Consider the following 25,079-nt stretch of genomic DNA (forward strand, 5'->3'; position numbering starts at 1 on the left):
AATAAAAATAAAAATAAAAATAAAAATAAAAACTTCAGTCCCACACCTCACCTCAAATTCAAATTTCAATCATCGCATCACATGTGACCTCCACAACTATTTCCGAACCAAGCAGTACAGTACTTAATTTTTTTCCCCAGAAGCTGGATCTCAGACAGACAGATCACACTATCACATGCTAATTTGTACTTAACCCCGCGATATGAGACGTGTCTACCTATATATAAGATGGCCTATCTACCTAATGTGACAATAAAAGTCGACTCTGACTCTGATCCTCAGCTTGGCATGCTCTCCATGTGAATCTGACACCAGGACAGCCCACGTAATTCTGCAGGCATAGTTGCATAGTAAGGCTCAGATACGTTACAAGTTTGAGAACTTTATTTTATTCTATCTGGCTCTAGTTGACTATATCATATTCCTGCATGCAGCAAATGTGAGGAGTCACATTCCAGAGGCGGGAGGAAAACGCTTTCGGGATAAGATATGGATCGTCTGGCACCAGGTCACACCACAGCTGTCCACAGGGGTAGGCAAGTCTTTCTTGTCGAAGATCACTACGAATACACGGCTATGGAAGATTTGGACTCAGATGAACAATTAAGAAAGATGTACCTTCTACTTCTAGCTTTTCTAGCTAAGAACAATCATTCCGGCAATCCATTATTATTTTTCGCTCACATCCCCGGTACATGCATATAGTCATCAGCCCCATCAGCCTAGTCATGCGACATATTTGAACTACAGGTTGTAATGTCAAATAGGGAGTAGAAGAAGAGAAAACGAAAAAGAAATACTAAACCGTATCAACTCCGGTGTTACCAAGGTGACGAAAACATATGTGACTGGCTGATGAGTATGCAAGGATATCGAATATGCCTACACCAGCCCCCCGGCTGAATGGGAACAGGCTTAGACGCTGACCTCCACACGGCCCTCCGCACCCGGAGCACCCTTCTGGATGGTGGGCAGCAGGTAGGTGATGTCGTCCCACGGGTGTCTGTAGAGACCAGTGCGCAGTCTCTTCTGGTCCAGGTAGTGAGCAATCAGACCGATGCTGCGTCCGAGCACGAAGAGACCGTTCAGAACACCCATCTTCAGGTAGTCCTCGGCCTCCTCGGCGGAGAAAGCACCGCAGTTGCGGAGAAGGTCAACGAAGCAGACAGCGACACAACCGTCGACGTTCAGGATGAGGTTGTCCTTCTTCGAGGTGGTGACAGTCTCGACTGCGATAGCGTAGTCGAGCAGCTTGTGGCTGGGGAAGTGCTTCATGGCGAACTCCTTGACCAGCTCAACACGGAGGTCAGGGTTATTACGCGACTTGACCTTGTGGCCGATACCGGGGACTGTCTTTGTGTTAGCAGCTGTTACATACCAATAAGTATCAGTACAACTTACTCAGCTTGTTCTCCTTTCTCATGGTGTCGACAAAGTCACGAGGGCTGAGACCCTTGTCAAAGGCCTTGGTGAACTCCTCAGCGGCACCGTCCAGAGCACCACCGAACCGGGATCCGATGGTCAGCAAACCAGAGACCAGGGAGCTGATGAGGTCCTTTCCAGCACGGGTAGTGATGATGGTGTTCATGGCACCGGACACAGCGGGACCGTGGTCGGCAGTGAGCATGAGAACCATTTCCAAGAACTTGCTGGCATAAGCTGGCAAACGACGACGGAACCACAGAAGAGACATGACACCACCAATGCCAATGTCTTCCTTGAAGACATCCGAGATGGGCATACCAGCGTACAGCAGCTCCTGACCACGGTCATCGGAAATGGTGGAGATGAATGCAGCAGGCTTACGGATAAGACCGAGCTCCTGAGCCCACGAGTAGTCAATAGGGATCTTTGGTGGGACCGGCTCCGGCTGGGGCTTGATAGTGCCCTGCTTAACAAGGTTCTCGTACACCTCCTTCAGCACCTGAGGTAGGTCCTCAAAGGTGTCCGGGACGTGGAAGCCAGCTTCCCTCATGGCCTTGTTCTTGTTCACAGCCGTCTCCAGCTGCGAGTTGGCCGAGGCACCAGCGTGACCGAACTGCACCTCTGTCTTGAACATGCTTGCGCAGGTACCAATGGCCCAGGCGACGATAGGCTTGGTGATGGTGCCGTTCTTCACAGCCTCAATCACACGGTACTCCTCAACACCACCGACTTCACCGAGAAGCAGGAGGATCTTGCACTCGGGGTCGGCCTGGTATCGCAGGAGATGGTCAATGAAAGTAGTGCCAGGGTATCTGTCACCACCAATGGCAACACCCTCGTAGACACCGTCTGTGGTCTGAGAGATGATGTTGTTGAGTTCATTGGACATACCGCCGGACTTGGAGACGTAGCCGACGGAGCCCTTGCGGTACAGCTTGGAGGCAACGATGTTGTCCATCATACCACCGGTGTTACCGATCTTGAACGCGCCAGGCTTGATGCCTCCCACAGTGGCAGGTCCAATGATGGTAATTCCCTTCTCCTTGGCAGTCACCATGATTTCGCGAGCGCGCTGTGATTTGTCAGTTAGACCATAGCGTCACGAGGGACGAGATGCATCCTACCCTTTCCGGGACACCCTCTGCGATGATGGCAATGGTCTTGATCTGCGGGTATTCCATCAATTCCATCGTGGAACTGTAGACAGATCGGGACGAAGCGAAGTTGACGATGGTGTCGACATCTGGGTGCTTGGACATGGCCTTGCTCACGTCCTGGTACACAGGCAGAAGAGTCTCGCTGGTTCCCCAGTACCTGTCGATGGTATTAGTATTCTGTACTCTGCTTGGAAACGAAAATCTACAGCACGTACATCTTGCTGACGAACTGACCACCGAAGGTGTAGATGATACCAGCAACTGAAGGGGTGCTGCGTTTGCAAATGAAGTCAAAGTCGAGCATGCCCTGCACAGCGCGGGGCTGCATGCCACTGGTTTCTGTAAGCATCCTGCCATATCCATGCGGATGATATCTTCAGACTTACTATACGAAGCATCGTGTCTTGTTATGGAAGAGAGTGTGTTCGAGGGGAGTCAGGACACGACTGGGAGGCTCGAAACGACGAATGTTGTCGTTGGCGGAGATGTTGCCATTGGCGGCAGTCGCCAGAGGAGCGGGCATGATGGCGGATGGCTCTCTAGAAGTTTTGGAGGAGGGGTCAATAACTGTATGGAGGGACATTGAGATGGTTCTGATGCTTGGGGCTTTACCTGTCAGCAGCTCTGTCTACGGTTTGCGTGCGGTAGCTACGTAGCTACGATAAGGGCTCCCGAGGAATGACGGAAAGATGAGAGCAGTCCGGAGAGAGTGATGAAGACGGAAGGCAAACAAAGAAGACAGGAGGACGATGCTGACGAGGGAGGATGAGGAGAAGGAGGGAGACAGGTGTAGTTCTCGACCGAAACGGCTTTCACTGGGCCGGGCTGGAGAAAAATGGAAGAGTCAGACTCAGCTGCCCCTGCGGGAGTCGCGACAAAACCGCTCAACAAAGTCGGGAGCAGCGCCAGGCACCGGTATTTTGGGGGATGCTCCGCTGCAAGGCGGGATGCGCAGGAGCCCAGCATCATCACCGTACGCCGTGCCGGGTTTAGCCTCTCCCCAATGGCCGGATCAGCTCCCGCGCGGTGCGACTGTACGAAGTCTTTACGGAGGCCGTGGAGCGACGGCTCACACCTGGGGAGCTGGATGGTGCCGACTCGGCTTCCGGCCCCCAAATCTACGGCTGCTGATGCAGCGACTGGGGACGAGTACCGTTATCATCTACCATAGATCCATAGCAAATCATGTAAGCATGCCCCGTCAAAAGAGGACTATTGAGTCCGTGATGCACCCCGCGTGCCCACGGACGGCGTCGTGGCATACCCCGTATGCTCGGCCAGCATCGCAGCCCTGCGTCTAGATCCTCGAGATCCACAGCCCCAACGAAACCAGCGGGCTCGGCCGAAAACCCCGTTCCCACCGTTGACACACCCGCAGCCCACTGTGGTTAGCCCCGGACCCGCAGCCCAACAGCCCCGGAGAACGCGCAGGGCAAGTCGCATGTGTCCCGCAGGCAGCGCTGATACCGGGAAGCCTCACCGAGTCTGCGTTTTTTGCGCCCTCCCCATCACATCCCCATCGGATCACCATCCCCAGCGTCTTGTCCGTCTTGGAGCTTCTCTCCTTCTCCCGCCACAGCTTCCCCTCTTCCCTCTTTGCCATCGTCATCTTCATCTCCCTCTCCATCCCCATCTACATCTCCATCGACCACTCTGCTCCTTCCTCTGCTTGTTTACTGCTGTCCAGAAGCTGCTCCCCAGCTCCAATTCCTGGACGCGCTCCTCTCTTCCATCCTTCTCCCCCCTTACACGCTCCGCATAGCTCTCCAGATCTAGATCCTGCAGCATGTCTGCCAAATCCATCTACGAGGCCGATGGCAAGGCCATACTCAACTACCACCTCACGCGCGCCCCCGTTATCAAGCCTACTCCCCTCCCTCCTCCCGCCTCGCACAACCCTCCCCCCAAGCTCGCCTCCATATACTTCCCCGAAGATGCCTCCGTCTCCGGCGTCCTCGACCAGGCGGAAGCCACCTACCCGTGGCTGCTGAACCCGGATGCGCGATTCGTCGCGAAGCCAGACCAATTGATCAAGAGACGAGGCAAGAGCGGCCTTCTTGCGCTCAACAAGACCTGGGCGGAAGCACGTGAGTGGATCGAGGCTCGCGCTGGGAAGGAGATCCAGGTGGAAACCGTCAAGGGAACTCTCCGTCAGTTCCTGGTTGAGCCCTTCGTCCCTCACCCCCAGGAGACGGAATACTACATCAACATCAACTCCGTGCGAGAGGTAAGCTAGCCCTAACAATTGGCCCCCGAGCTGATCTATTGTGGAAAGCCTCCGCCCCGTGACGGAACGGGTGACGGGGAAATTCATGCATTAGTACGCTCAATTCGTAGAACCGGTAAGCTAACGGAACCAGGGTGACTGGATCCTGTTCACCCACGAGGGTGGTGTCGATGTTGGCGATGTGGATGCGAAGGCAGAGAAGCTGCTCATTCCTGTCAACCTCAAGAACTACCCCTCAAATGAGGAGATTGCTGCGGCGCTGCTGAAGAAGGTGCCCAAGGGCATTCACAATGTCCTGATCGACTTCATTTCCCGCCTCTACGCTGTCTATGTCGACTGCCAGTTCACCTACCTTGAAATCAACCCTCTGGTGGTTATCCCCAACGCTGATGCCACTGGTGCCGATGTTCACTTCCTTGATCTTGCCGCCAAGCTCGACCAGACCGCGGAGTTCGAATGTGGAACCAAGTGGGCCATCGCCCGCAGCCCCGCGGCTCTCGGTCTGGCCGCCGCTACCAAGACCGACGGCAAAGTCACGATCGACGCTGGTCCCCCCATGGAGTTCCCAGCACCATTCGGCCGAGAGCTGAGCAAGGAAGAGAAGTTCATCTCTGACATGGATGCCAAGACCGGTGCATCCCTCAAGCTCACCATCCTGAACGCCTCCGGACGTATCTGGACGCTTGTCGCTGGTGGTGGTGCATCCGTCGTCTATGCGGACGCCATTGCCTCGGCTGGTTTCGTCAGCGAGCTGGCCAACTACGGTGAATACTCTGGTGCTCCGACGGAGACCCAGACCTACAACTACGCCCGCACCATCTTCGACCTGATGCTGCGAGCTCCAACCCACCCTGATGGCAAGGTCCTCTTCATTGGTGGTGGTATTGCAAACTTCACCAACGTTGCCACGACCTTCAAGGGTGTCATCCGCGCTCTGCGCGAGGTCGCCCCGGTCCTGAACGAGCACAAGGTCCAGATCTGGGTCCGTCGTGCCGGTCCTAACTACCAAGAGGGTCTGAAGAACATCAAGGCTGTTGGTGAGGAGCTGGGTCTCAACATGCATGTATACGGCCCCGAGATGCACGTCAGCGGTATTGTGCCGCTGGCTCTCAACGGCAAGAAGACTGATATTAAGGAATTCGGCGCTGCGTGATTCCTGGTTCTTTTCCTTTTTAATTTTTCTTCTTTTTTCTACTTGGATTTAATTAGTTTTCATGACATGACATGGCACTGTCGGTCTTCAGCGGACGAAGACAAGAAAATGAAGCAAAAAGGTGTGCCAAAAAAAATCATCTGAAGGGTGCAATAGGTGTGCTGTCGGAGCAGAATAGAAGCAGCGTATGGGGCTTATCGTTTCTCGTCTCTGGTCGGAGGAAACGACTACCTACTGGACTGGAAAGATATTTGCCTGCTGTACCGTACCTGCATTAGATATCGTCCACTTTTAATATCTCGAGGTTCTCCAGCCTTGTCGAACATGATAGTTTTAATATTAGACCTGATGAGACATGGACTTATTAAAAAGGATCTCTTATCCTTCATCCCACGCGCCCGCAAAACCGGTAATCAACGGAACCCATTAAACAGGAGCCATAGAAAGCGGAGCAATTTATTCCCCGCATCTGCGTACATGGGCTTAGATATGACCATGTATTGTCTCCGTACATATATGTATCTACACAAATATTCACTTTATCAGTTACGTTATGACCTGATATGATCGAATCGGATTTGATTTTATACAAGTCTCGCGGAGCTGAGCAGAGAACGGAGGAGCAGAGCAAGACTATAGGTAGCGTAGTAGTTTTCTTCATCTGTACATACAACACATTTCCACCCGCGTGCAGGGCTATTACATTATCCTTCATTTTTTTTTCTCCTTTTGTACCAGCCGTGCAAGCGAGTGCCTAAGTAGGAAATCGAGATATACAGGACTATCCCTTGTGTCCACACCAGAAGGCTTCCGCTCGCAATTGACATTAGGAAGCAGGGAAGGAAAGCGAAACCCAAGGGTAAGGCCAAAGCCAAAACCAAAGCAAACAATCAAAGGAGGGAAGAGACTGAAGACAGACGCAACGTTGATAACATGCGACACTATATTCCACATGGTACTATTTTCTGAGAGGCGAGAGAATGATGCAAATCCAGTACAGCCAGGAAGAATGGCAAATTTGCCAGATAGACTGGATCAGGGAATGCAGTTGACAACAAACGGTAAACAGTGGTATATGTATTTACAGGAAGTACGCCGCGACAGCAGCAACGGCAGCAACGCCACCCATATTGCCCTTGACGTTTCCAGCGGCACCGACTGGTGGTGATATGCTACTGGTGGTGCCATTGCTACCACCAATACCACTGCTGCTAGCGCTGGCCGTGGGCTTCAAGCCGCCAGTGCCAGCTGGGGTGGACTTGGACGGCTGAGCAGCTGTGGAGGAGGATTCCACTGGGGTCGAAGAGGAAGGCGTGGCAGCGGGGGTCGAAGAGGAAGGCGTGGCAGTGGGGGTCGAGGTGGTGGCGGTTCCAGCAGCAGAAGTTGTGCCAGCGGCGGAAGTAGTTTCTGTAGTAGACGTAGTTGGAGCAGCAGTGGTGCTCGTGCCAACTGCAGGGACGGAGATCGGGTGGCCGGCGGCAGAGCACTGGGAGACGACAATGCTAGAGACGGCTATTGTCGACATGTCAGTAAACCGCTCTATGTACTGTATAACAGAGGACATCACCCACAAGATTGGTCTTCAACGCTGCAGGCGTCCTTGACACATGGGGTGACCTCGGCAACAAGCTGGGGCTTCGAGCAGTGGCATGCGAAGTCGGTCAGGGAGGAGCATCCATCACTGCCCAGAGCGGTAACAAAGCAGTTGAGCTGGTTGAGCGAGAGTCAATTCAGGTCCGAAGTGTATCAAGATCCGCTTCGCTTACGGAGCAGCTTGGGATATCCGGAAGCTGGGCACTAGCAAGGCCGGCGGCAACGAGGGCGACGAGAGCGTGAGAAAACTGCATTTTGTAGCAATTTTATTTCTCTTTTTGCTTTTACTCGACAAACGCAGGCGTAAAAGGCAGAACGTAAAACTCAAAGGCTCTTGTCAAGAACGACAGTTGGATCGACCAAGAAACGAGTGTTGGCTGTCGGATGACGAAGGAAACATATGCATGCAGCGGAAATGCCTCCTTATAAGATCCTCCAGCACGCAAGATGGAGACAGCGCTACAACCAACCGTGTCAGATTTACATCACATGTGCAACCTAGAGGTTGAGTCCATATCACTAGGTTACCTACCTAGGTAGTTAACCACCTGGAGCCGCGGTCTGTCAATTCACGAAACGGCATTTGGATATGCCAAGCTTAACAAGCAGGTACGGAGTCAAAGTTCCTGTATCCGATTGAACAGAGCACTATTAGCTTTCTTAATTTAATTGGTGTCCAGCATTGCCGCTTGTTAGTGCCATTTCTGTCGGGGACGGCTGGAACAGAAGGCGCCCGAAGAGACGACGTCAAGGAACGAGGCATACGTTGAAGCTAAGAATGATTTCAGGGAAATGGACCAGGATAATAGCAGGATCTCAAGAACAGCACTTGTTTTGGAGAGAATAACTGAAAGACAAAAGTAGAGCCAATGCTGACGAGGCCAGCGATGGGCCCTGATCTAGATTCTTAGCGTGATGGCAAAAGAACACCCCGCAAAGCATCGATGGCGAAGAAGAGTGGAGTCTGGGGCACTGGGCAGAGGCTTTGTACACCCTGCTCATACTCCGTGCCATCCATTTGACCGAGGCATAATATTGCCGTGCAGCAGTGGTGCGTACAATTTCCACTGTCGTAGCAATCCAGAAATAGTGGAGTAGTCTATTGGTGGAAGGAGACTAGGGTCGTCCTAGAAAAATCGAAAAAGAGATGCAGGAAGTGTCACAGAGTCCGCGGAGCACCGAGGCCGTGGCGGCTAAAATTGAGGCCAAGTGGGCATGACGATCCGGGGTAACGCATAGCTGCTGCCGGCCTGCCAGTGTCCGACGTCAACTGCGACACAACTATCCCCAAAGAGAAGCATCCTCCGTCTGCACTAACCAATAACCCAGCAACCCGACAGCGGCCAGTTTCTACCGTTCAGTAGTCAAGTAGTACTGTACAGGGTACTGTAGCAATGGCGATTTGCATAGCTTGTCAAGCCGCGGTCCTGGAGCTCGACGTGATTCGTCTATAGACTCGGGCCACAGACAACGTCACATCACTAACAACCCGGGACAGGAGAGCTCGTATTCCTCAAGAAAAGGCAGTGCCAGTTGTGAACAATTGAAAAAAAAAAGCAGTGGTATATACGGAGCGCCTTCCGTATATGCTTAAGTGAGCGACTCACGGACTTGGTATGCAATCTCCGAACAAGCTGCTGCAGCCACCGATAACGAACGGAAGCGCTTCGAGAACGGAGTAAGAAAGATCCATGAAGCACCAGCTGTACCTGCATCTCAGAATCCGACCATAAAACTCATCTCAGCTCCTTTCATTTTGGGCCTCTTTATTTTAACCGGAGAAGCATAGAGTGGCCGCGAGAAGACTCAGGACAAGTGGTGTACAGAAAGCGCATAGCGCAGTAATCTCGATAGCAATCTCCGTCTGTTCTTCATAGTTCCAAATCTGAAAATTAAAAATTTTTCAGTATATCCATCCGACAACCTCGGTATCTATCACATGCAGTCACCAAACCTCCGCTGGGGCGAAAGTGCCAGCCACCTAGTTTGAACCCTCTCTGGGTTCAGACGGCCTAAGACACACCCACGTAAATGTCATCGGAGCTCAGCTCAGCCGGGTATAGTGTCGAACGGGTCAGTAAAACAAGTCGAATAACGTCGAGCGCGGTCGTGGCGACTTCCAAGTTCGAACAACCTTGGGGGCGTCAGCGGCATTGACGGTTGCGACTAGGCAGTCTATCCGTTGTATTATATGGTGTTGATATATCAACCTGTCCCGAAAGTGTAGAAGCAATAACGCGAGAAGTGAGATTGTATTAACCTGCGCGAAACCGGGCCTCACATCGCTGCGCATGATGTAATCATGGCTAAGCAGCATAAGCTCCCTTGATGAGAAGCTTAGCAGAGAGCGTGGTCCGGGGCGCGACTCATTATTGCATGCATCACATAATCGCATCCCAGGTGGTCAGGCTAAGAAGCGAGTACATTCGCTTCGTGGTTGGCAACGGGGTACTTCGAACAGCCGAGATCGCGAACCAGCCTAACGCTCGTCAATACGGGGCGAAAAAGGGAGCCGGGCTAGCCAGGATTCTCAGTACCAAAATGTAACGTTCGAGAATAGGCTGAACTCACCGTCGGCTCGTATTCATGGTCTCCCCTCCACTGGCTGCATGGTTGGGTTGTAGGCCTGAAGTCAGGATGCTAAGCGATCTCGACTGGCAGAGGTGAAGACGGGCCCCCGGGGCGGTCCTTGCCGTTGCCAGCCTTATCTCAGGAGACCTTATTACGAACGACAGAAAAGGAGACAGACACCCTTTCTAAGGCTGAATAGAAGCCCGTGGAACGTCCTGCTTGTGCGACACTGGGAAATGTCACCGGAACATAGTACACCACTCGTGCGTAAGAGTTACTCAAGAGGTAAAATATTCGCGAGCGGCTGGACCCCCCTATCTACGAACTAAAACAGTCAAAATCTGTCCCTTCCAGCATAATGGACATGTCAGCAGGACTCGTTTCGTGGACTTCTTATCTCTGCTGTTTTTAATGATGCACTGGGAATTCATTTTTGAATCGGAAGCTGATGTGGAGAAACCTTGGGATCTTTGATAAAGAGTCGAGAATGACAATATTCCAGGCTCTACACGCAACAGAAAAACTAACTGGTGAGAATATGACAGCAAGCAATCCAAGGAAGATTCCCATCAGTCAATCGGTCGCATTTTATACGGAGAGACCATAAGAGGTGATGTTGGAATAAGGATCGCGATTGACGTGAAGATCACTTGGTTATCCCTGCGGAACGTTATCGGGTCGATCGACCATCTCCACCCTCTAAACTTCCCGCTGCATGTCACCCGAAGCTGCCCCAGTGCCCCTCATGCCACGGACATTTTATTTTTATCTCGATTCTCGAACTGTGGAGGTCTGAGGGTGGGTGTTCATAGTAGCCGCGGATCTTTGTCGATCGTTCTGTCCGGATGGGAAGGCGGTGATCCGAACTTCCTTTCGTCCGGCGCTTTGGGCAAGGTCCGCTAGGAGATATCTTGCAGGTTGAGAGCTCACTTTGACTTCCTAGAGAAGGACAAAAGAAAGAAATGAAAAAGGTATCAACAATGCGATAAGTCGGTTTCAAAGAAGTTCATTTCAAATTTCTGGGTATTCTATCTTTTACCGAACTAAACGCCGTGAACTCCGCCCTCCGTACAACCGGAACATAACGTAGTATGACAGACAATAATAATAGCCGTCGCAGAATCCGACAAATAGTCTCCAGCACCATTACCTTGAGACTGTACACTTCTCCATCAGGACATAAGCTCGTCCACGTACGCCCTCTGTTGTACGCCGGCCTTCTGTTCCTTGAGGAGCACCGCAAGCACCTCGATGGGAGGGTTGAGGTTCAACATCTTCGCACGCCTCCAGCGCTTTAGTCGTGCAATCCCGATACAGGGCTAAATCATGAACAATGTTAGATCTCATGTTCAAAATCCATGGGGAAAGATAGAGAGCGAATCGCAAGAACAACATACCCCGTACTGCGTGGAGAGGTCAAAGTGTCGTAGTATCTTCTCATACAGACTCAGATCCTCCTGGTGGACTATATGCGAGTAGAAACTGTCAGCATCATTCCGCTCCACAGATACTATCATAGCCCACGCTTCTCCTCCGAATTTGGCGCATTCTGGCCCGGGATGAACCAACCTCGAGGCGCTATCCTCTCCGCTTCCTTCTCCTCCCAATACCGCTTCAGATCCGCATCCGTTATTTTCAACGCCTCCTTATCCTCTTCTGACAGGGGTTGCTCGACTTCCTCCTTCGCCTGCTTGCTCACAACAACCTCTGCAATGTGCGGCTCCGACGACCCGACCGGCGGAGTGACGGGAACCTGATCAGGTTCTACCGTATCGGCGGGGCGTGTGTCTGCAGCGACATCCTCGACAATGGGCTCGACATCTTTCAGCTTCTTGCTCGGCGCCTGCGCTGTGGAGGGCTTGGTGACCCTGGATTTCGAGCCGAATGAAAGAGTCGACTGCTGTGCGCGGGATGCGGCGGTGTTGCCGCCTCTGCGGCGGGCTGGCGGCATGGCTGTGACGTCGCGGACGGAGTCGCGGAGTGATGATATATACCTCTTATCAGAACGGTAGCGATATGAGGCTCGAGTGCTCAGTAATCGTCTTCGCTTTCGTCTGGGGATTCTTCTTTGTTGGACCTGGACCCTCAAACAGGTGGGGGAAAACGATGTAATCCGACGGTTGCACATGGCAACCGGAACGTCTTGATCTCGGAACCACTTCGCGCATCCATTATTAATATAACCTCTTTCGTCAAGACCCGATCCCACAACCACAAGCAGATAGAGATTATGGGGCCCTTGACCTGATCATTGTCTTATATGCTCACAGAGTCTACTGAGTCTGTTTACTTTTTACTCAACATAGCCTATTTGTATCCCAATCCTGTGCTGTCTGCTTCCGAAATGTATATTTCAGCTTTAACCACCGACCTTTACTTGGAAAAGTATATCAATATGGACAAAAACCACTGCTTGACTAAAGAGACCATAACGTCTATTCGCAATCAAGACCGTAGTCTATTGCTGGGTGGCAATTCATTATTAAAATGTGGTGCTGCATAGCAACTGTTAAGGCGAATACCCAGCTGTCTTTAATGCATTTGACACTACTTCCACCATCTCCAACACCTTCTCTTCCTCGAGTCGTTTGCCCACTAACTGCAGCGATACTGGAGCTCCATCATAGATCTCGGGATCATACTCATTTTGAATCAGCCTATCCATATCGCTAAGAGGCTGCCACTCACTTCCACGTTTCATGTCAATTGATTGAGATGCGTATGTCACAGGGAACGTGCACGATGGAAGATCTAGATGATGTCAGTTGCAAGTCTTGCAGTTTAAAATCATGAGCTTAGGTTTGTTGTTTCATACCGAGCAAATTGAAAACATTTGTATAGCCTGTATAGTGCGATGTCTCTGCGAACCCCAGTCGATTCGCCGCTGTTGGCGCTACCGGGCTGATGATGCCGTCGAGGGGTCTTTCGTTATCTTTCTGCGTGCTTATCCATCGGTCGAGGTAGTCCGTCTGCAGCTGATTTCGTCTCAGGATAATCTCTCGCAGCTTGTCAGCTCCTAGGTTGTGAACTTTTCCATGATTCGATTGATATTGTCGCTCCATAGCTTTGAAGATTGGCTCAGAGAATTCTACCAGTCGAGATATGATGACATCGCTTCCCAGGAGAAAGAATGCTTCACTAACAGTGTTCACAATCGCTGCGTGGTCTATTGGTTCCCTGCAGTGAGAGTCAGTCTCGCCGTGTCTTTCTCATCAATTCTGCCTATGGATACCATACCAATCAATCACATCATGGCCGGCTTCCTTCAGAACCTTTTTCACTATTTCCACTGCACGTTGAACAGGCGGGTGAGGCGTCACGATCCCATCGCCAGATATCACTCCAAGTCGCAGCTTGCATCCTGGTGGCTGGATCAAATTCTTCCTCCATGGAATCGGAATGATCTTAGGATCCAGGTTCCATGGTGCTGCTTGCTCCGAGCATAGAGCTTCACCGAAGAGCCTCAGTGATTGAAGGGACCTTGACATCGGCCCACAGACGGCCGCTATAAAATCCTGTCCAGGGATGCTGGGCCTGCCTCCCCACGTTGAAAAGCGTCCGAAGGAGGGCTTCAGACCATAGAGATGGCACCATGCACTTGGGATGCGGATGCTTCCCCCGATATCGGTTCCAACACCTAAAGGCGATGCCCTCATGGCGATGAGAGCCGCTTCTCCACCTGAGGAGCCTCCAGGCGAGAGTCCCTTGTGGATTGGGTTTCTCGTTTCACCCCAAACATTGTTAATTGTTTCTGCCATGAACATGCTGGTTGGGACATTTGTCTTGATATAGAAGACTGCACCTAATTTCCTCAGCATTTTCACCAGGACGGAGTCTTTTTCTGTCGGCTCATTTGCATACGCTGCCATACCGATAGACGACGGGTGAGGCGGTGTCATGAAATTGTCTTTAAGGGACATGGGCAAGCCATGGAGAGGCCCTACCACAGTGCCGGTCTTCTCGAGGTACTCATCAAGGTATTTGGCCCTCTCGAGACCTTCGTTGAACAGAACCTCCGTCACGCAGTTTGTCTGTCCGCTCCTTATGCGTTAGCATGGAAACTAACCAGAAATATTCATATACACACCAGCTGTTGAGCGACAGCTGCCGCCTTGCAGAACGCCTTGGTTGTTTCTACAGAGGTCAGCTTTCTGTCCCGTATCTTTTGCACGATTGTCGCCGCGTCCATGTCAAGGATCTCCAACTCATCCTGCCTGAACAGTCCCGAATCCTTTGGATAGTTCCTCAGATCCTTTGGCAGGCTCTCCTCCTTGATCGGAGGGAGAGGGTATGCAGCCGCCAACTGATCGTCGCGGCGCTTCCGTGCCATAAAGGAGATCTCCTTGTACATCTCGCTCATCTTGATAGCTTATCTTTGTGGAAATGCGCGGTAAATTATATGACTCACTGCCCTTCGTTGCGTCGTTCCTGAAAGACTTTATGTAGGTCTTTTATCCTTCACCGTTTTCGTCCACTACCGATTCAAGAAACTCAGCAGTACGACAATGGTAGGGAGAAGGCCCAACCCATCTGCAATCGGGAAGCACTCTCTTATCCTCTCCTAGAGGAGCTAATTAGTAACTGAGTAGCATGTGCTACCCTCATTATCGTGATAGACACTGTGCCCCGCCGATAGGGGTAGTATCTACTATGGTGGCAGTTAGCCGATCTCTCGCATACTCGTACGCCCAATTTCCCGAACTTGCAAAGAGTCTAGGTAAGTACCGCGATGTGCAGATACCCATCCATATCTTGCATCGACTAGAAAGTATAATCCTGTCAGGGACGCTAATCTCCGCTGGCTGGACCGGTCTAAACCTACCTACACTAGGTATGCACCGCATCATATCGGAATTTTCAACCTACGCTCGTCTCGTCTTATCTTGTCTCTGCATCCGATCAATAGGTAGTACCAGTTAATAGTTCCGATAGTCTTATTTCCCCACTTTCAAATAATATTATCTTGAACTCAATCGACTGTGGTACCAACTATCTGCTTAGGTATCATCGCGGGATCCAGATCGGGAAATCTCCACGCTATCCAGTGGAACCCTACATTCCGATCGATACCTTTCGAGTAACGACTGTTTTCTGAAAACAAAGAGGTTTCAGAAAGAAATGAAAGAAGTTCGCTTTTATTTTTGCCACTTACTACCGAAGCATACCATTCCTGTTTTTGGATTACGATAGCAAAATACAACTACAACAGAGTTGTTATTTCCTGAGAAGCCAGTACAACCTTAGAATCAACCTGAACTTCCGAGTCCCTAGAGTACTATGTGAGCATTTGCTGAAGACAGCAGCCAGCTATCACATACTACTCCTATCTATCATGAAAGGTTTTAGGGTTTTAGGGTTTTAGAAGATTCTCGACAAAAGCCATAGTCCAAAAGACACCCTGATCCTATCAAACCCTACCAAAAGCCCAGATCAATTTCGAAGTGCCCAAACTAAATGAAGAATTCTGACCTCAAGGTAACTCCGTGGTGAGAAAATACAGAACTTCTTCATCCGGCTTGTCGTCACCCATCTCGGTTTCAGAGCTCTCAAGCACAGTTGCAGAGTCGCCTTCAATATCATCACTAGGGCCATCACTCTGAATCATACGCTCGCTGTTATTGCTCGGTCCCGGAACCGCTTGTCTCGGCGGCCGACGAAGGACTGTTCGAATTCGACTATGGAACTGTTGCGCCGCGTTCAGCGGGCCAAGAGAGGAGCCCATCTTGTCCATCTCGATGCAGCGTTGAAAGATGTTAACGGTCCCATGAAGCCGCTCACAGGTTTCTAGCAACCCCAGATCAGGCGACAACAACTCTTCCTTGTACTTCAGGAAGCTAGACTCGGGACCAAGCATCACCGAAGAAAGTTCACACTGCTGACCGTTCATCGGAGGAAAGCAACCGTCAAGGAGGAGCACCTCCCAGGACTGAGTGGCCTGGATCAGGCGCTTCCAACGCGGGCCCTGCGTCAGGAGTCGCTTATACCTCGGATAATGGAGCGCAGCGATGTGGTCTTCATTTTCACCGTCGTCGGACGGCTGAGGAGCGTTCTTAGCTGCGATCCGTCCCATTGCGAACTCCTTTGCCTCACGCTCTCGCATGCCGGAGTCGATTCCGACTTTGATCATCTCTTCGTATGCGGGAAGAATATCGATAGACTCCAGTCTTTCTTCCAGCATCCCGTAGAACAAAGTGAAATACCAAGCTATTGTCTGGTAAGGGTTGTTGCGAGGGATTTCATGCTGCGCTCGCGTGTGGTCTGGCTTTGATAGACCTCCTGTGATCAAAATCCAGGACAAGTAGATCGCCTCGTTGAACCATTCGGCGCATCTCGACGGGGGCGCTGGTTGGAGAAACGGGTCCGGTTCGGGGTTGCTGACAAGACGGTCGAATAGCATGTAACTGTGCTGAACGAAGGTTGATATCTCTCTCGAGGGTCTTCGGTTCCCAGTCCAATTATTCGCGGTCGGGGCCCGCGGCGACCGCTGTCCCTGCTGTTGGGCAACATAAGCTTGCAGCGGTGCATTTTGAACTCCTGAGCTGCTGTTGGTTTGTCGATGCTCATCCTTTGCGGTCAAGCTGGGCGAACAATCATGGCCATGTTTGATGCAACGTTCGCATTTCTGTGGCCATACGCGATCCTCTGGAAGACACTGCACACCGATCAGTGACTGGGGACAATACATGTAGAATGTAAGCTGTTTTATTGCATACCCGCTGATGGTCCTTGCGGCATCGAATGCACTTTAAGACGTTCTGTGGCTTTGTCATATTCACTTCTTTTTTGCTTGTTAACCAAGCAGAATGGACATCCAAGAAGAGGAGCAGATCTATACTCACCAACCTCAGGGACAGATTGAGTATGACCTCAGCTGCTAGGAATTATTCAACACAGTAAGAGATAGAAAGACGAGCAGACAGGAATTGCGAGTCTTGACGACTCCCCTGTTGGCGAACCAAAGACATCAGTTAGGACTTCGTACCTTATAGCACTGGGAGACTCGGGTCCAGAAGGACTTGACAATTTATGGTGCAGAGCCATTTTGGCGGACAAAACCGACAAGTTGAGAAAGCATCAAGTTTATATGGGAAGATACGACAGGAGAGTCTCGTTGATGGAGGAACGGCCTGTAAAAAGATATACTTGATGCAGGCACAGACCACAAACAGTACCCAAAAAGACTCTCTATGAGCTTCTTGCACAAAGAGGTTGTAGCCCTTGGGTTGTTTAAGTGTGATTTGATCTTAACATCCTGAACAAATTAACGTGGAACTTCTGAGCTTTTTGTTTTGGGTGGAGGTTGTTCCATGAGTATTCGGGCAAACCCCGAGTGCACAGTACACTAGAAGTAGGTTGTAACTTAATAGCCCTCGCTTTCATGCTGTTATTGACCGCCTTAAGAAGGTTCTAGGTGTCCGTGGATTGAAAGAATCAGCTATCTGTACTGAAATTTCCTGCTTTATCTTACTAGGTATTCATCCGGTGGATGGAGCAGGGTAGACAATAGGATCATCAATCCCTTAATACCATCTTAGCATTACCACAAGACACAATGATAGTAGCCTACTACCAGTACAGACATACCTCTGTCCTCTAGAATATCAGTCTAGCTGAAAGGTACTTCAATGTTCTTCCCTACTATTATGATAGTGCTGTTGCTTTCGTGGAACAACGGACCACGTCTAGCTATCTACTGCAAAGAAAACGACAAAAACTACTCCATGAACCTAGTCGGGGATCCAATAGATTGTCGCCTCTTGATGTGCAGATTAGTTATATAGCATCAGATGGTATAAACGAATCGGATTGCAGTTCATCCTGCTGCTAGATACATGAAGACACCGGCAGTAATATTTTTGAAGGAGAAGCAGCTCCAGCCGATGGGAAGTAGGGGCCAATAGCTGCCTATCTGTATAACCGGCTACTTACGGGTTAACCACTTAAGTTTGAGGACCGTCAATACTCTTCAACATTAGCGCACCACCCTAAGATACTTTCCCGGTGCAGCTTCGGACTTTTGACCTCATCCAATAGATCGCGTACGAGGACTGCGTCACTCGATCGATGTTCAAACTTACTTCGTTTCCCAATTGTCTGGACACGCAGGTTGTGTATACTGTAGGGAATGGATATGTAAGGGTTTAATCCGAGCCTGTGGACTGGCAGGAACCTTCTCGCCTGAACGTTGGATCCAATATATTCTCCACGAAAGAGGTCTATGTCTATGCCCGTAATGCTCTTGACTTCGAGGCTGAGATTACTTGTACTTGTTGATCCGAAAGGAGGAGCCGGGCTTTACGGTATCGATGCCTCTGGTCGACAGAAGTAGGAAATGCTGAACTCGCAGGACCGGGGAATGGAGGGATCAGATAGGTCTCCTGGGCCATATGTGACTTGAAGAAATGATTGAATAGCGTTGGTCCAAAGACCAGCAACGAGGCTGATCGGCGGCAAACCTTTCAGCGCCATGTTCAGTATAGGTGTCGCCTGGCCACTACGCACAACGGCGTTCCAGAACAGGACTATCTGCGGCCTCCTGTACGCGATTGCTACCAGAAATCTGTGGTAGTCATTATCGTCGGTCGGAAACAGGGCTTTTGTGATGCCCAAGGGCGCAGCACCGAGCAGGTTGCAGGGAACACTTGGGTCAAAAAATACACTGCACAACAGTGAATCAAGAGCGTCTTGCGTGGAGCTAATAGATATGCACTTGACGATAGACCTAAAGAGCCTTTCGGACTTTGTGTCTCTGTCTTTAGATGGCATACAAGACTTAGAAATCATAATTGGTGGAGCAAGCTGCGGCGGAGGCGCGTTACGCGGTGTAAGCATTAAGACTATGGCAAGCCCTATAAACAGCTCCTCCTCCAGATCTTTAGAAAATGCAGAAATTAACGAGGATATCAAACGCGAGGGACGAGTCCGGTGAAACTTGGCTCATATCGCAGCTATATTATTTATTTCTGTCTTAGCAACTTCACTCAGGAAGATCTCCAGAGGAATTTCACGTACTGTCTTTCCATTTTAAAGTTGTCCTTTTGCAACATCAATGGTGCGTAGTAAATCCTCTTTGGTCTTTTCAGTTCAGCTACCCAGCGACTTCGTATGACCAAGTCCCAAAAGCAGCTGGTGATCTGCTGATCGCCATGGTGCATAAGCGAGCTCTTCTGACCAGCATGCTGGAGTATTTCAACCCAGTGACAGGAAATGATGTATGACCAAGCAAGGCTAATACTAGTAAGATATCCTGATCGATCCGGTGCAGACTGGAGGAAATTTGAGGGAGGTTTTGGAATCTCACATTTAGTGTTGTATGTCATAGGGGTGGGGAGTCCAAGGCACTGAAGATAATTTACGGTTTTCCAGCGCCGCTCAAATGTAGGGTCTTCGGTTGTTTCAATCAGTAAGGAAGACCGGAGTGTCAATGGAGATTTGGATCTCCCAATAGGATCAACGTCCTTTGGAGGGTCACAGAAAAAAGCAGGGACGTCCTGTAACAAGTCCAAGAAAGCCTCTATGTGACAAAGATCAGGCTTGCCGGTTTGTGTCTGCCTTGCTGCTGCAGAACACCAGGTGTTATAGCTAGCTTCATAATACATGCTGAATTCAGATGTTGAAGGGCAGATACCGTCCCCAGGGTACCAGTTTTCATCATCATCATTGCTTGCAGTTTCCTCGTCGGAGGTATCCCTGCGCGATGTCTTCAGATACCTCACTGCCTTCCTGGGATATTAGAGACGCTGATAGAAATGCTAGGATTTTTTTCAAGCTCTTTACCATGCATGATGCAAGCACAGATGTGTATTAGGGACCTATGAAAGGTCAAGTTATCCCTTCAAGAAACATATATTCGTTCTCCTGTGGAACAGTAAGGAAGAGACTAACTTTAGAAAATTGATACTCGAATTAAGGGAATCTGTCATTAGAATGATATAAGAGAGGGTGCCACAGTAGGCAGCACACTGTATAGATGGAGTGGTCTAATTGGCTTCCAATAGTAGCAGTGCTTTTAGAGCTTCGGGCTTCCCCACAGCTCCAAGCTTCGCGGAACGCGTTAGCCTCTACTCTCAACGTCCTCCACGAGAATGCTTTGTTGCCAGAGATCTCAATCCCATTGACCATCTCTTCACACCAAAAATGAACAACAGACCCGTGGAGCAAGCGCTGGCGACGCTCCTCCCCACCCACGCCAACGAGCTGCCCCCGGAGCTGCTCAGTCTGGCCCTGTCGCTCGTCGCGCAATCGCGGAGCTACTCTACAAGCCTGAAACCCGAGGAGGAGATCGCGAGACCCTATGCCTGCGCTGAGATAGCCTGTAAACGGTGCGTCAGAGACATGACATCTCCGCCATCCAACTGCGCGCCTGATTGCTGACAATCAATGTGACATCCAGACTCGCCCGAACGCTCAAGCTCCCTCCCCTTCTCGGCCACCCGCCATGTCCTCCGCGCGTCTACAAGAAGCTGTATGCCTTCCTTGACCGATCCCTTGCACAGAGTACACTTCCAACGAGACGCTCCGCGGCCGGTTCCCTCCCGGGGACTCCTACGCGCGGTGCTTCCTCCGCGACGACGAGCCCTACGAAGGGATTGGCGTCTGCGTCGGCACGTACACCTTCGAAGACACCGCGAAGACTCCAGGATTCGCCTACGAAGTCTACGCCAGTCAAAAGGACGTACGATGGAGCGCCTACCACGCCTTCGCGATCTGCCATGAAAGCAGCAGCAGCAACAGGCCCCAGAGGCATTTCCAATTCATCCACAATCATCAAGGACGCCCCATCGTGGGTGATGCCCTCCATCCGGACCGTGTGCAAGACGCTCGCGACTCCCGCACCGCGGATGAGCACGTGGTCACGGCCTCCGATCTCGAGGACCCTGCCTCCGCATATCTTCGCGGGCGTGTCGTCCATTCTACACTTTGTCTCTTCTACGGACGATGAGAACGGTAACAATGAGCTCGACGAAGAAGCGACAGAATTCCTAGAACCAATCCTCACCACACGGGACAAAGAGAACGACGAAGAATTTAAGGAACTAGTCAGCGCCCTGATCGTAGCGGTGTACTTCCTTGTTCTCGCGCGGCGGCGGAATCCAAGCAGAACATCGTCTGGAGACACAGGCGTCGAATCTTCATCTTCTCCCACCGCAAATAATAATAACAAAAATATAAACACCGCCAATGGCGACACTAACAAGAAAATGGACAAAAAGACCTTCGCGGAGATGCGCCAGACGGCGCTGACGAGTCTGGGCTTTTCCTCATCGGAGAAGAAGCATCGGGAGGACGTCGATCGCTGGATCGTGATCATCATGGACCAGGGCTGGGCCAAGGGCAAGGAATGGTTCGAGAACGTCCCCGTCGCGGGGGAGGATGATGAGGCGGGACGAAACGCTGCGGAAGGCGATGACGATGAAGAGGATGTCTCCGGTGGTGCTGTTGGTTCTAAGAGGCGGAAAGGGATGACGATGAGGGGTCGTGATCTGCTTCTTAAAGAAGATGCCTCCTCCCATAGTGGTCTCTTGCCGGGTCTGGGTACGATGATGCAGGATCGGGTGGACTGGTTGAGCGAGGATCGGAGGGAGGATTATTTGGAGTGGAAGGAAGATATTATGAAGCGGATTGAGAGGATGGAGAGTGCTGGAAAGGTGGTTGGTTGAGATGAGAGTACCTGGTATATTTTTTCCCGCCTATGTGCAAGTGCTCCTGCGTGTTCCTGCTATGCTGCTGCAAGGTGTATAATCGGTTTGAGTGTTAGGAGTTCCTGTAATATATAATGATACCCAGGATAGATAAAATGGCCTTACTGGAAAGAACTAGATAGAAAGGATAGTTCTTTAACTGATATCTATGTGTCTAGATCTATTTTTCGCAGTGCAAGCGCAATGCACGAGTCACACCACCCCAGAGAAAAGAAAAGAGAAATCATTAAAAAACGATGAAAATCGTGTCCCGTACGTAGGATACGACATGCAAAATAGAAAAGATAAAAAAGACGCCTTCGTTCTATTAAACCAGCCATAAGACCAGAAAACAGATGACAGGAAGAGGAGAAGAGATGGGATCTAAGCCGTTCTAATACCAAATACTCCTCGTCCGATGATGCGGGATCGTCTCCTGCCCCTCCCGCTCTAGCTCCTTCATCGTGTCGTACAGGAAAAAGTCGATCAGGATCGCATTAACGCCCAGACCGGCATTCTTCCCCTTAACATTCTTGCCCCTCTTCTTTCTTGTCTTCATATCCGCAAGCACTTTTCCATTCTCCGCTTCCTCGTCGAAGCTGTACTCGTGATCGACTTTCATGTCATCATCGTCTTTATCATCATGTGTACTGATGATCTTGGTTTCCGGGTGTCGCCTCTCGATCTCCTGCCGGATCAGCTCGACGCACCAGATGCTGGTGCCGCGCAGCTCGACTTCCCAGGTTGATCCGCTGGGGAGGGGCTTCAGCTGGCGGATGTGGCTCTCCAGGGGTGGGGAGTACATGAGGCAGCCGAGTTGGTGTAGCATTTGGGGGATGCGGTAGTCTTTTCTTACCCCCGGGATCATGCGTTAGTCATGTGTTTGTTCAAAAAAACCAAAGCATACACGATTTCGATGGAAAAAGAGATGCATGCTGCTTGCTGGGATTCGGATTTTTGTGGTATGTATATGATATGGACAGCAGACTCACCTGCAAACATAGTGATCTTATCTATGTCGTGGAAATCGCCATAGCCTTCGCCCTCGAAGCAGGCCCACAGGTCTGCAACCAAGATCTGGGCGCGCTTGTAAAAACGCACCCTGCGCCCCTCGAAGACTGCCTCGTCCCGGAAGCAGGGGAAGTTCTCTGCGAGCAGGTTGACGAGAGCTGCGGCGGAGTGGTTTGCGTCGTAGATGCAGTTGGTGAAGCTGGAGTCGAATTGCTGGTTTGGAAGTCGTGTCAATACCATTGAAAAAGATGCATGAGATGAAGCGAATGAGGTATGAGATGAAAAGGATTGCATGAAAGTCAAATTTACTTACCTCATACAGGACCCTGCCTGCTTCACGCAGGCACTGAACCCGTTCCTGGAAGAGCGGGATTTCCTCGTATGTTACCGAGCGGAAAACATGTCTGAGCAGCTCTTCTGTACATTCATCCTCGTTGATCCAGAAGTCGGGACTCGTGATCGGGATCTCTGCAAGTCTCAGCTCAAGTATGCCCGTGGAAGGGCAATCCCCGGAAAGTAAACGGGACATCCAGTTGATATAGAATCAAACTTACCTTCATCAAGCGCCCTTTGCAGCGCCGCGACCAGACTCCAATACCCCGTCCACCGCCTCCCGCGATACTCAATGGCAAACCGCTTGGACTCATCCGTCGTGTCAGACCAGAAGCTGAAGTTCAGCAGGTCCATAGTGAAGATGAAATCGACGGTGCTCTCGTCCTTGGACTTGGGATGCAGCTCATGCTCGGACCACATCTTGGTCGAGTACTCCTTCTCCTGCATGCGGCGCCATATCGTCTCCGCGGCCTCTTTGGTCTTGGACATGTTCAGCGCGACGTCGACGGCATTGTCGAAGATGTATCGCGCGCTCTCGAGGACTTTGGTCTCTGCGGGTGGAGGAGTCGCAGGTCCACCGCCCAGTCCGAGAGACTTGCGGAGCAGCTCCAGGAGTTCGGGGTCCGCTTCGTCGTCTGACATTGTAGGTGTCTTCTTCTTTCTCTTTGTTTTCTTCTTGTCTAAAGGATGGAGAAAATGCAATTATCTTGTAAAGATCCAGGGTATAAAAAGAAACGTGCAGGTATAAACAAAGAACACTGTATGTAGACGAAGGACCCGAGGTGACTGCTACGATGTCACCGCGACTTCTGGAACCCAGGACCCAGATGCGGTGGCAGACTCGCCAAATTAGGTGTGCTCTAACGTTCTATCATTGAGGAAGAGAAAATATGAGCATGCACTTCTTAAAAAGAAAACAAAAATAGGACGGGTATTACTGCGCCAAAGAGATCTATGCTTGTATCGTGGACTTTGATACTTCGTGTCCGTGCCTCGATTTTCCCACACGTCGCCTCCCTGGTTACTTACATAAGCTGGGGGCGAACGCACGCCGATTCGCCCGTGAAGAGCTCGAAGGACGGCTCGTATGCTTGATACTATGGCATGGTCTCTCTGGTTACAGGGATGAGATATATGCTGAGCTTTTCTCGACCTGATCCTGATGTAAAAGGATGGCTTTTTAGAGCAGGTACTTGCATCGATGGCTTGCAACCATGCACCCTTAGGATGGAATGAAGTCTACTATCTTTCTCCTCTGTACTCTGTATCTAGACAGAAAGTCTTGGACAATCTAACTAGACAATAACATTCTTAGGAGAGCCTGGAGGATGTCTATACGAGATCCCAGCATAAGGCGGCTGTTGGGACGTGGTGTGGTGTTTCTTGCCAGGAGCCACTGTTTTTGTGAGAACGCAGCGACTGCGAAGGGTCTAGAACTTCTGGATGCAACAAGGAACAAGCGAGGCACGCATGGCTTGCAATGGAAGACCTTGGTGCGGATAGCAGCCTGACGGGATGGCTGGCGGGGAGATACGGCTGCAGTTCCGGTAGATGTCAGATATCAGATACCCTGTAGGGATGCTGCAGATGCTTCTGTGTTTGCGACGGATCAGCGTGGAGACGTCGCGGGTATCTGCAAGCTGCTGTGAGGTGAGGTGACGGTACCGCAGAGACAGCTGAGGGGTACATCGTAGGTACCTGAAGATACGTCCAGGCTTAGCTTTGGCCAGGTATTTTTGTGCAGAAACAGGTACCGATACGTACCGCTCAGGTACCTCTGCGCCCAGGCTGGCTGGACCAACCTCACCTCCGCGGCCGCATCCGATCTGATCGGCCTCTGACGTCCAGCTTCCAGGCGGGCTTCCTCTCGCCTCGCGCTCCCCTTGGTTCCTGACCCGCATTTCTCCCTTTCTTCTTCCTCTGAATCT

The 25,079-nt window shown here is 50.9% G+C and overlaps 12 protein-coding genes across 12 annotated transcripts; 3 read left to right on the top strand and 9 right to left on the bottom strand.

Moving 5' to 3' along the window:
- Positions 1-915: 915 nt before the first annotated feature.
- Positions 916-3,165, bottom strand: VTN00DRAFT_3732 (uncharacterized protein; the record flags this gene model as incomplete). The annotated part of the gene is made up of 5 exons (XM_069430082.1): positions 916-1,349; positions 1,402-2,497; positions 2,550-2,739; positions 2,798-2,914; positions 2,969-3,165. The coding sequence occupies 5 exons, from the start codon at positions 3,163-3,165 to the stop codon at positions 916-918; spliced, it is 2,034 nt and encodes a 677-aa protein (XP_069289253.1).
- Positions 3,166-3,230: 65 nt separating this feature from the next.
- On the bottom strand, positions 3,231-4,025 carry VTN00DRAFT_3733 (uncharacterized protein; the record flags this gene model as incomplete). The annotated part of the gene is made up of 2 exons (XM_069430083.1): positions 3,231-3,721; positions 3,815-4,025. 2 exons carry the CDS (start codon positions 4,023-4,025, stop codon positions 3,231-3,233), a joined length of 702 nt encoding a protein of 233 aa, XP_069289254.1.
- A 343-nt stretch (positions 4,026-4,368) lies between these two features.
- Positions 4,369-5,962, top strand: VTN00DRAFT_3734 (uncharacterized protein; the record flags this gene model as incomplete). Its single annotated transcript, XM_069430084.1, has 2 exons — positions 4,369-4,809; positions 4,943-5,962. 2 exons carry the CDS (start codon positions 4,369-4,371, stop codon positions 5,960-5,962), a joined length of 1,461 nt encoding a protein of 486 aa, XP_069289255.1.
- Positions 5,963-6,033: 71 nt separating this feature from the next.
- On the top strand, positions 6,034-6,240 carry VTN00DRAFT_3735 (uncharacterized protein; the record flags this gene model as incomplete). The annotated part of the gene is made up of 1 exon (XM_069430085.1): positions 6,034-6,240. One exon carries the CDS (start codon positions 6,034-6,036, stop codon positions 6,238-6,240), a length of 207 nt encoding a protein of 68 aa, XP_069289256.1.
- An 803-nt stretch (positions 6,241-7,043) lies between these two features.
- VTN00DRAFT_3736 (uncharacterized protein) lies at positions 7,044-7,809 on the bottom strand (the record flags this gene model as incomplete). The annotated part of the gene is made up of 3 exons (XM_069430086.1): positions 7,044-7,474; positions 7,534-7,672; positions 7,729-7,809. The coding sequence occupies 3 exons, from the start codon at positions 7,807-7,809 to the stop codon at positions 7,044-7,046; spliced, it is 651 nt and encodes a 216-aa protein (XP_069289257.1).
- A 30-nt stretch (positions 7,810-7,839) lies between these two features.
- VTN00DRAFT_3737 (uncharacterized protein) lies at positions 7,840-8,318 on the bottom strand (the record flags this gene model as incomplete). The annotated part of the gene is made up of 4 exons (XM_069430087.1): positions 7,840-7,932; positions 7,998-8,014; positions 8,088-8,103; positions 8,169-8,318. The coding sequence occupies 4 exons, from the start codon at positions 8,316-8,318 to the stop codon at positions 7,840-7,842; spliced, it is 276 nt and encodes a 91-aa protein (XP_069289258.1).
- Positions 8,319-11,298: 2,980 nt separating this feature from the next.
- On the bottom strand, positions 11,299-12,077 carry VTN00DRAFT_3738 (uncharacterized protein; the record flags this gene model as incomplete). The annotated part of the gene is made up of 3 exons (XM_069430088.1): positions 11,299-11,445; positions 11,524-11,591; positions 11,696-12,077. The coding sequence occupies 3 exons, from the start codon at positions 12,075-12,077 to the stop codon at positions 11,299-11,301; spliced, it is 597 nt and encodes a 198-aa protein (XP_069289259.1).
- Positions 12,078-12,635: 558 nt separating this feature from the next.
- On the bottom strand, positions 12,636-14,486 carry VTN00DRAFT_3739 (uncharacterized protein; the record flags this gene model as incomplete). Its single annotated transcript, XM_069430089.1, has 4 exons — positions 12,636-12,877; positions 12,942-13,303; positions 13,364-14,157; positions 14,214-14,486. The coding sequence occupies 4 exons, from the start codon at positions 14,484-14,486 to the stop codon at positions 12,636-12,638; spliced, it is 1,671 nt and encodes a 556-aa protein (XP_069289260.1).
- A 1,110-nt stretch (positions 14,487-15,596) lies between these two features.
- Positions 15,597-17,167, bottom strand: VTN00DRAFT_3740 (uncharacterized protein; the record flags this gene model as incomplete). The annotated part of the gene is made up of 2 exons (XM_069430091.1): positions 15,597-16,869; positions 17,109-17,167. The coding sequence occupies 2 exons, from the start codon at positions 17,165-17,167 to the stop codon at positions 15,597-15,599; spliced, it is 1,332 nt and encodes a 443-aa protein (XP_069289261.1).
- Positions 17,168-20,263: 3,096 nt separating this feature from the next.
- VTN00DRAFT_3741 (uncharacterized protein) lies at positions 20,264-21,786 on the top strand (the record flags this gene model as incomplete). Its single annotated transcript, XM_069430092.1, has 2 exons — positions 20,264-20,448; positions 20,520-21,786. The coding sequence occupies 2 exons, from the start codon at positions 20,264-20,266 to the stop codon at positions 21,784-21,786; spliced, it is 1,452 nt and encodes a 483-aa protein (XP_069289262.1).
- A 415-nt stretch (positions 21,787-22,201) lies between these two features.
- Positions 22,202-23,793, bottom strand: VTN00DRAFT_3742 (uncharacterized protein; the record flags this gene model as incomplete). The annotated part of the gene is made up of 4 exons (XM_069430093.1): positions 22,202-22,653; positions 22,800-23,031; positions 23,132-23,286; positions 23,373-23,793. The coding sequence occupies 4 exons, from the start codon at positions 23,791-23,793 to the stop codon at positions 22,202-22,204; spliced, it is 1,260 nt and encodes a 419-aa protein (XP_069289263.1).
- Positions 23,794-24,581: 788 nt separating this feature from the next.
- On the bottom strand, positions 24,582-25,052 carry VTN00DRAFT_3743 (uncharacterized protein; the record flags this gene model as incomplete). Its single annotated transcript, XM_069430094.1, has 2 exons — positions 24,582-24,849; positions 24,916-25,052. 2 exons carry the CDS (start codon positions 25,050-25,052, stop codon positions 24,582-24,584), a joined length of 405 nt encoding a protein of 134 aa, XP_069289264.1.
- Between the last annotated feature and the right edge of the window lie 27 nt (positions 25,053-25,079).

Source organism: Thermoascus crustaceus (genome assembly GCF_041956765.1).
Source record: "Thermoascus crustaceus strain CBS 181.67 unplaced genomic scaffold VTN00scaffold_2, whole genome shotgun sequence".
In the NCBI taxonomy this organism is placed as follows: domain Eukaryota; kingdom Fungi; phylum Ascomycota; class Eurotiomycetes; order Eurotiales; family Thermoascaceae; genus Thermoascus; species Thermoascus crustaceus.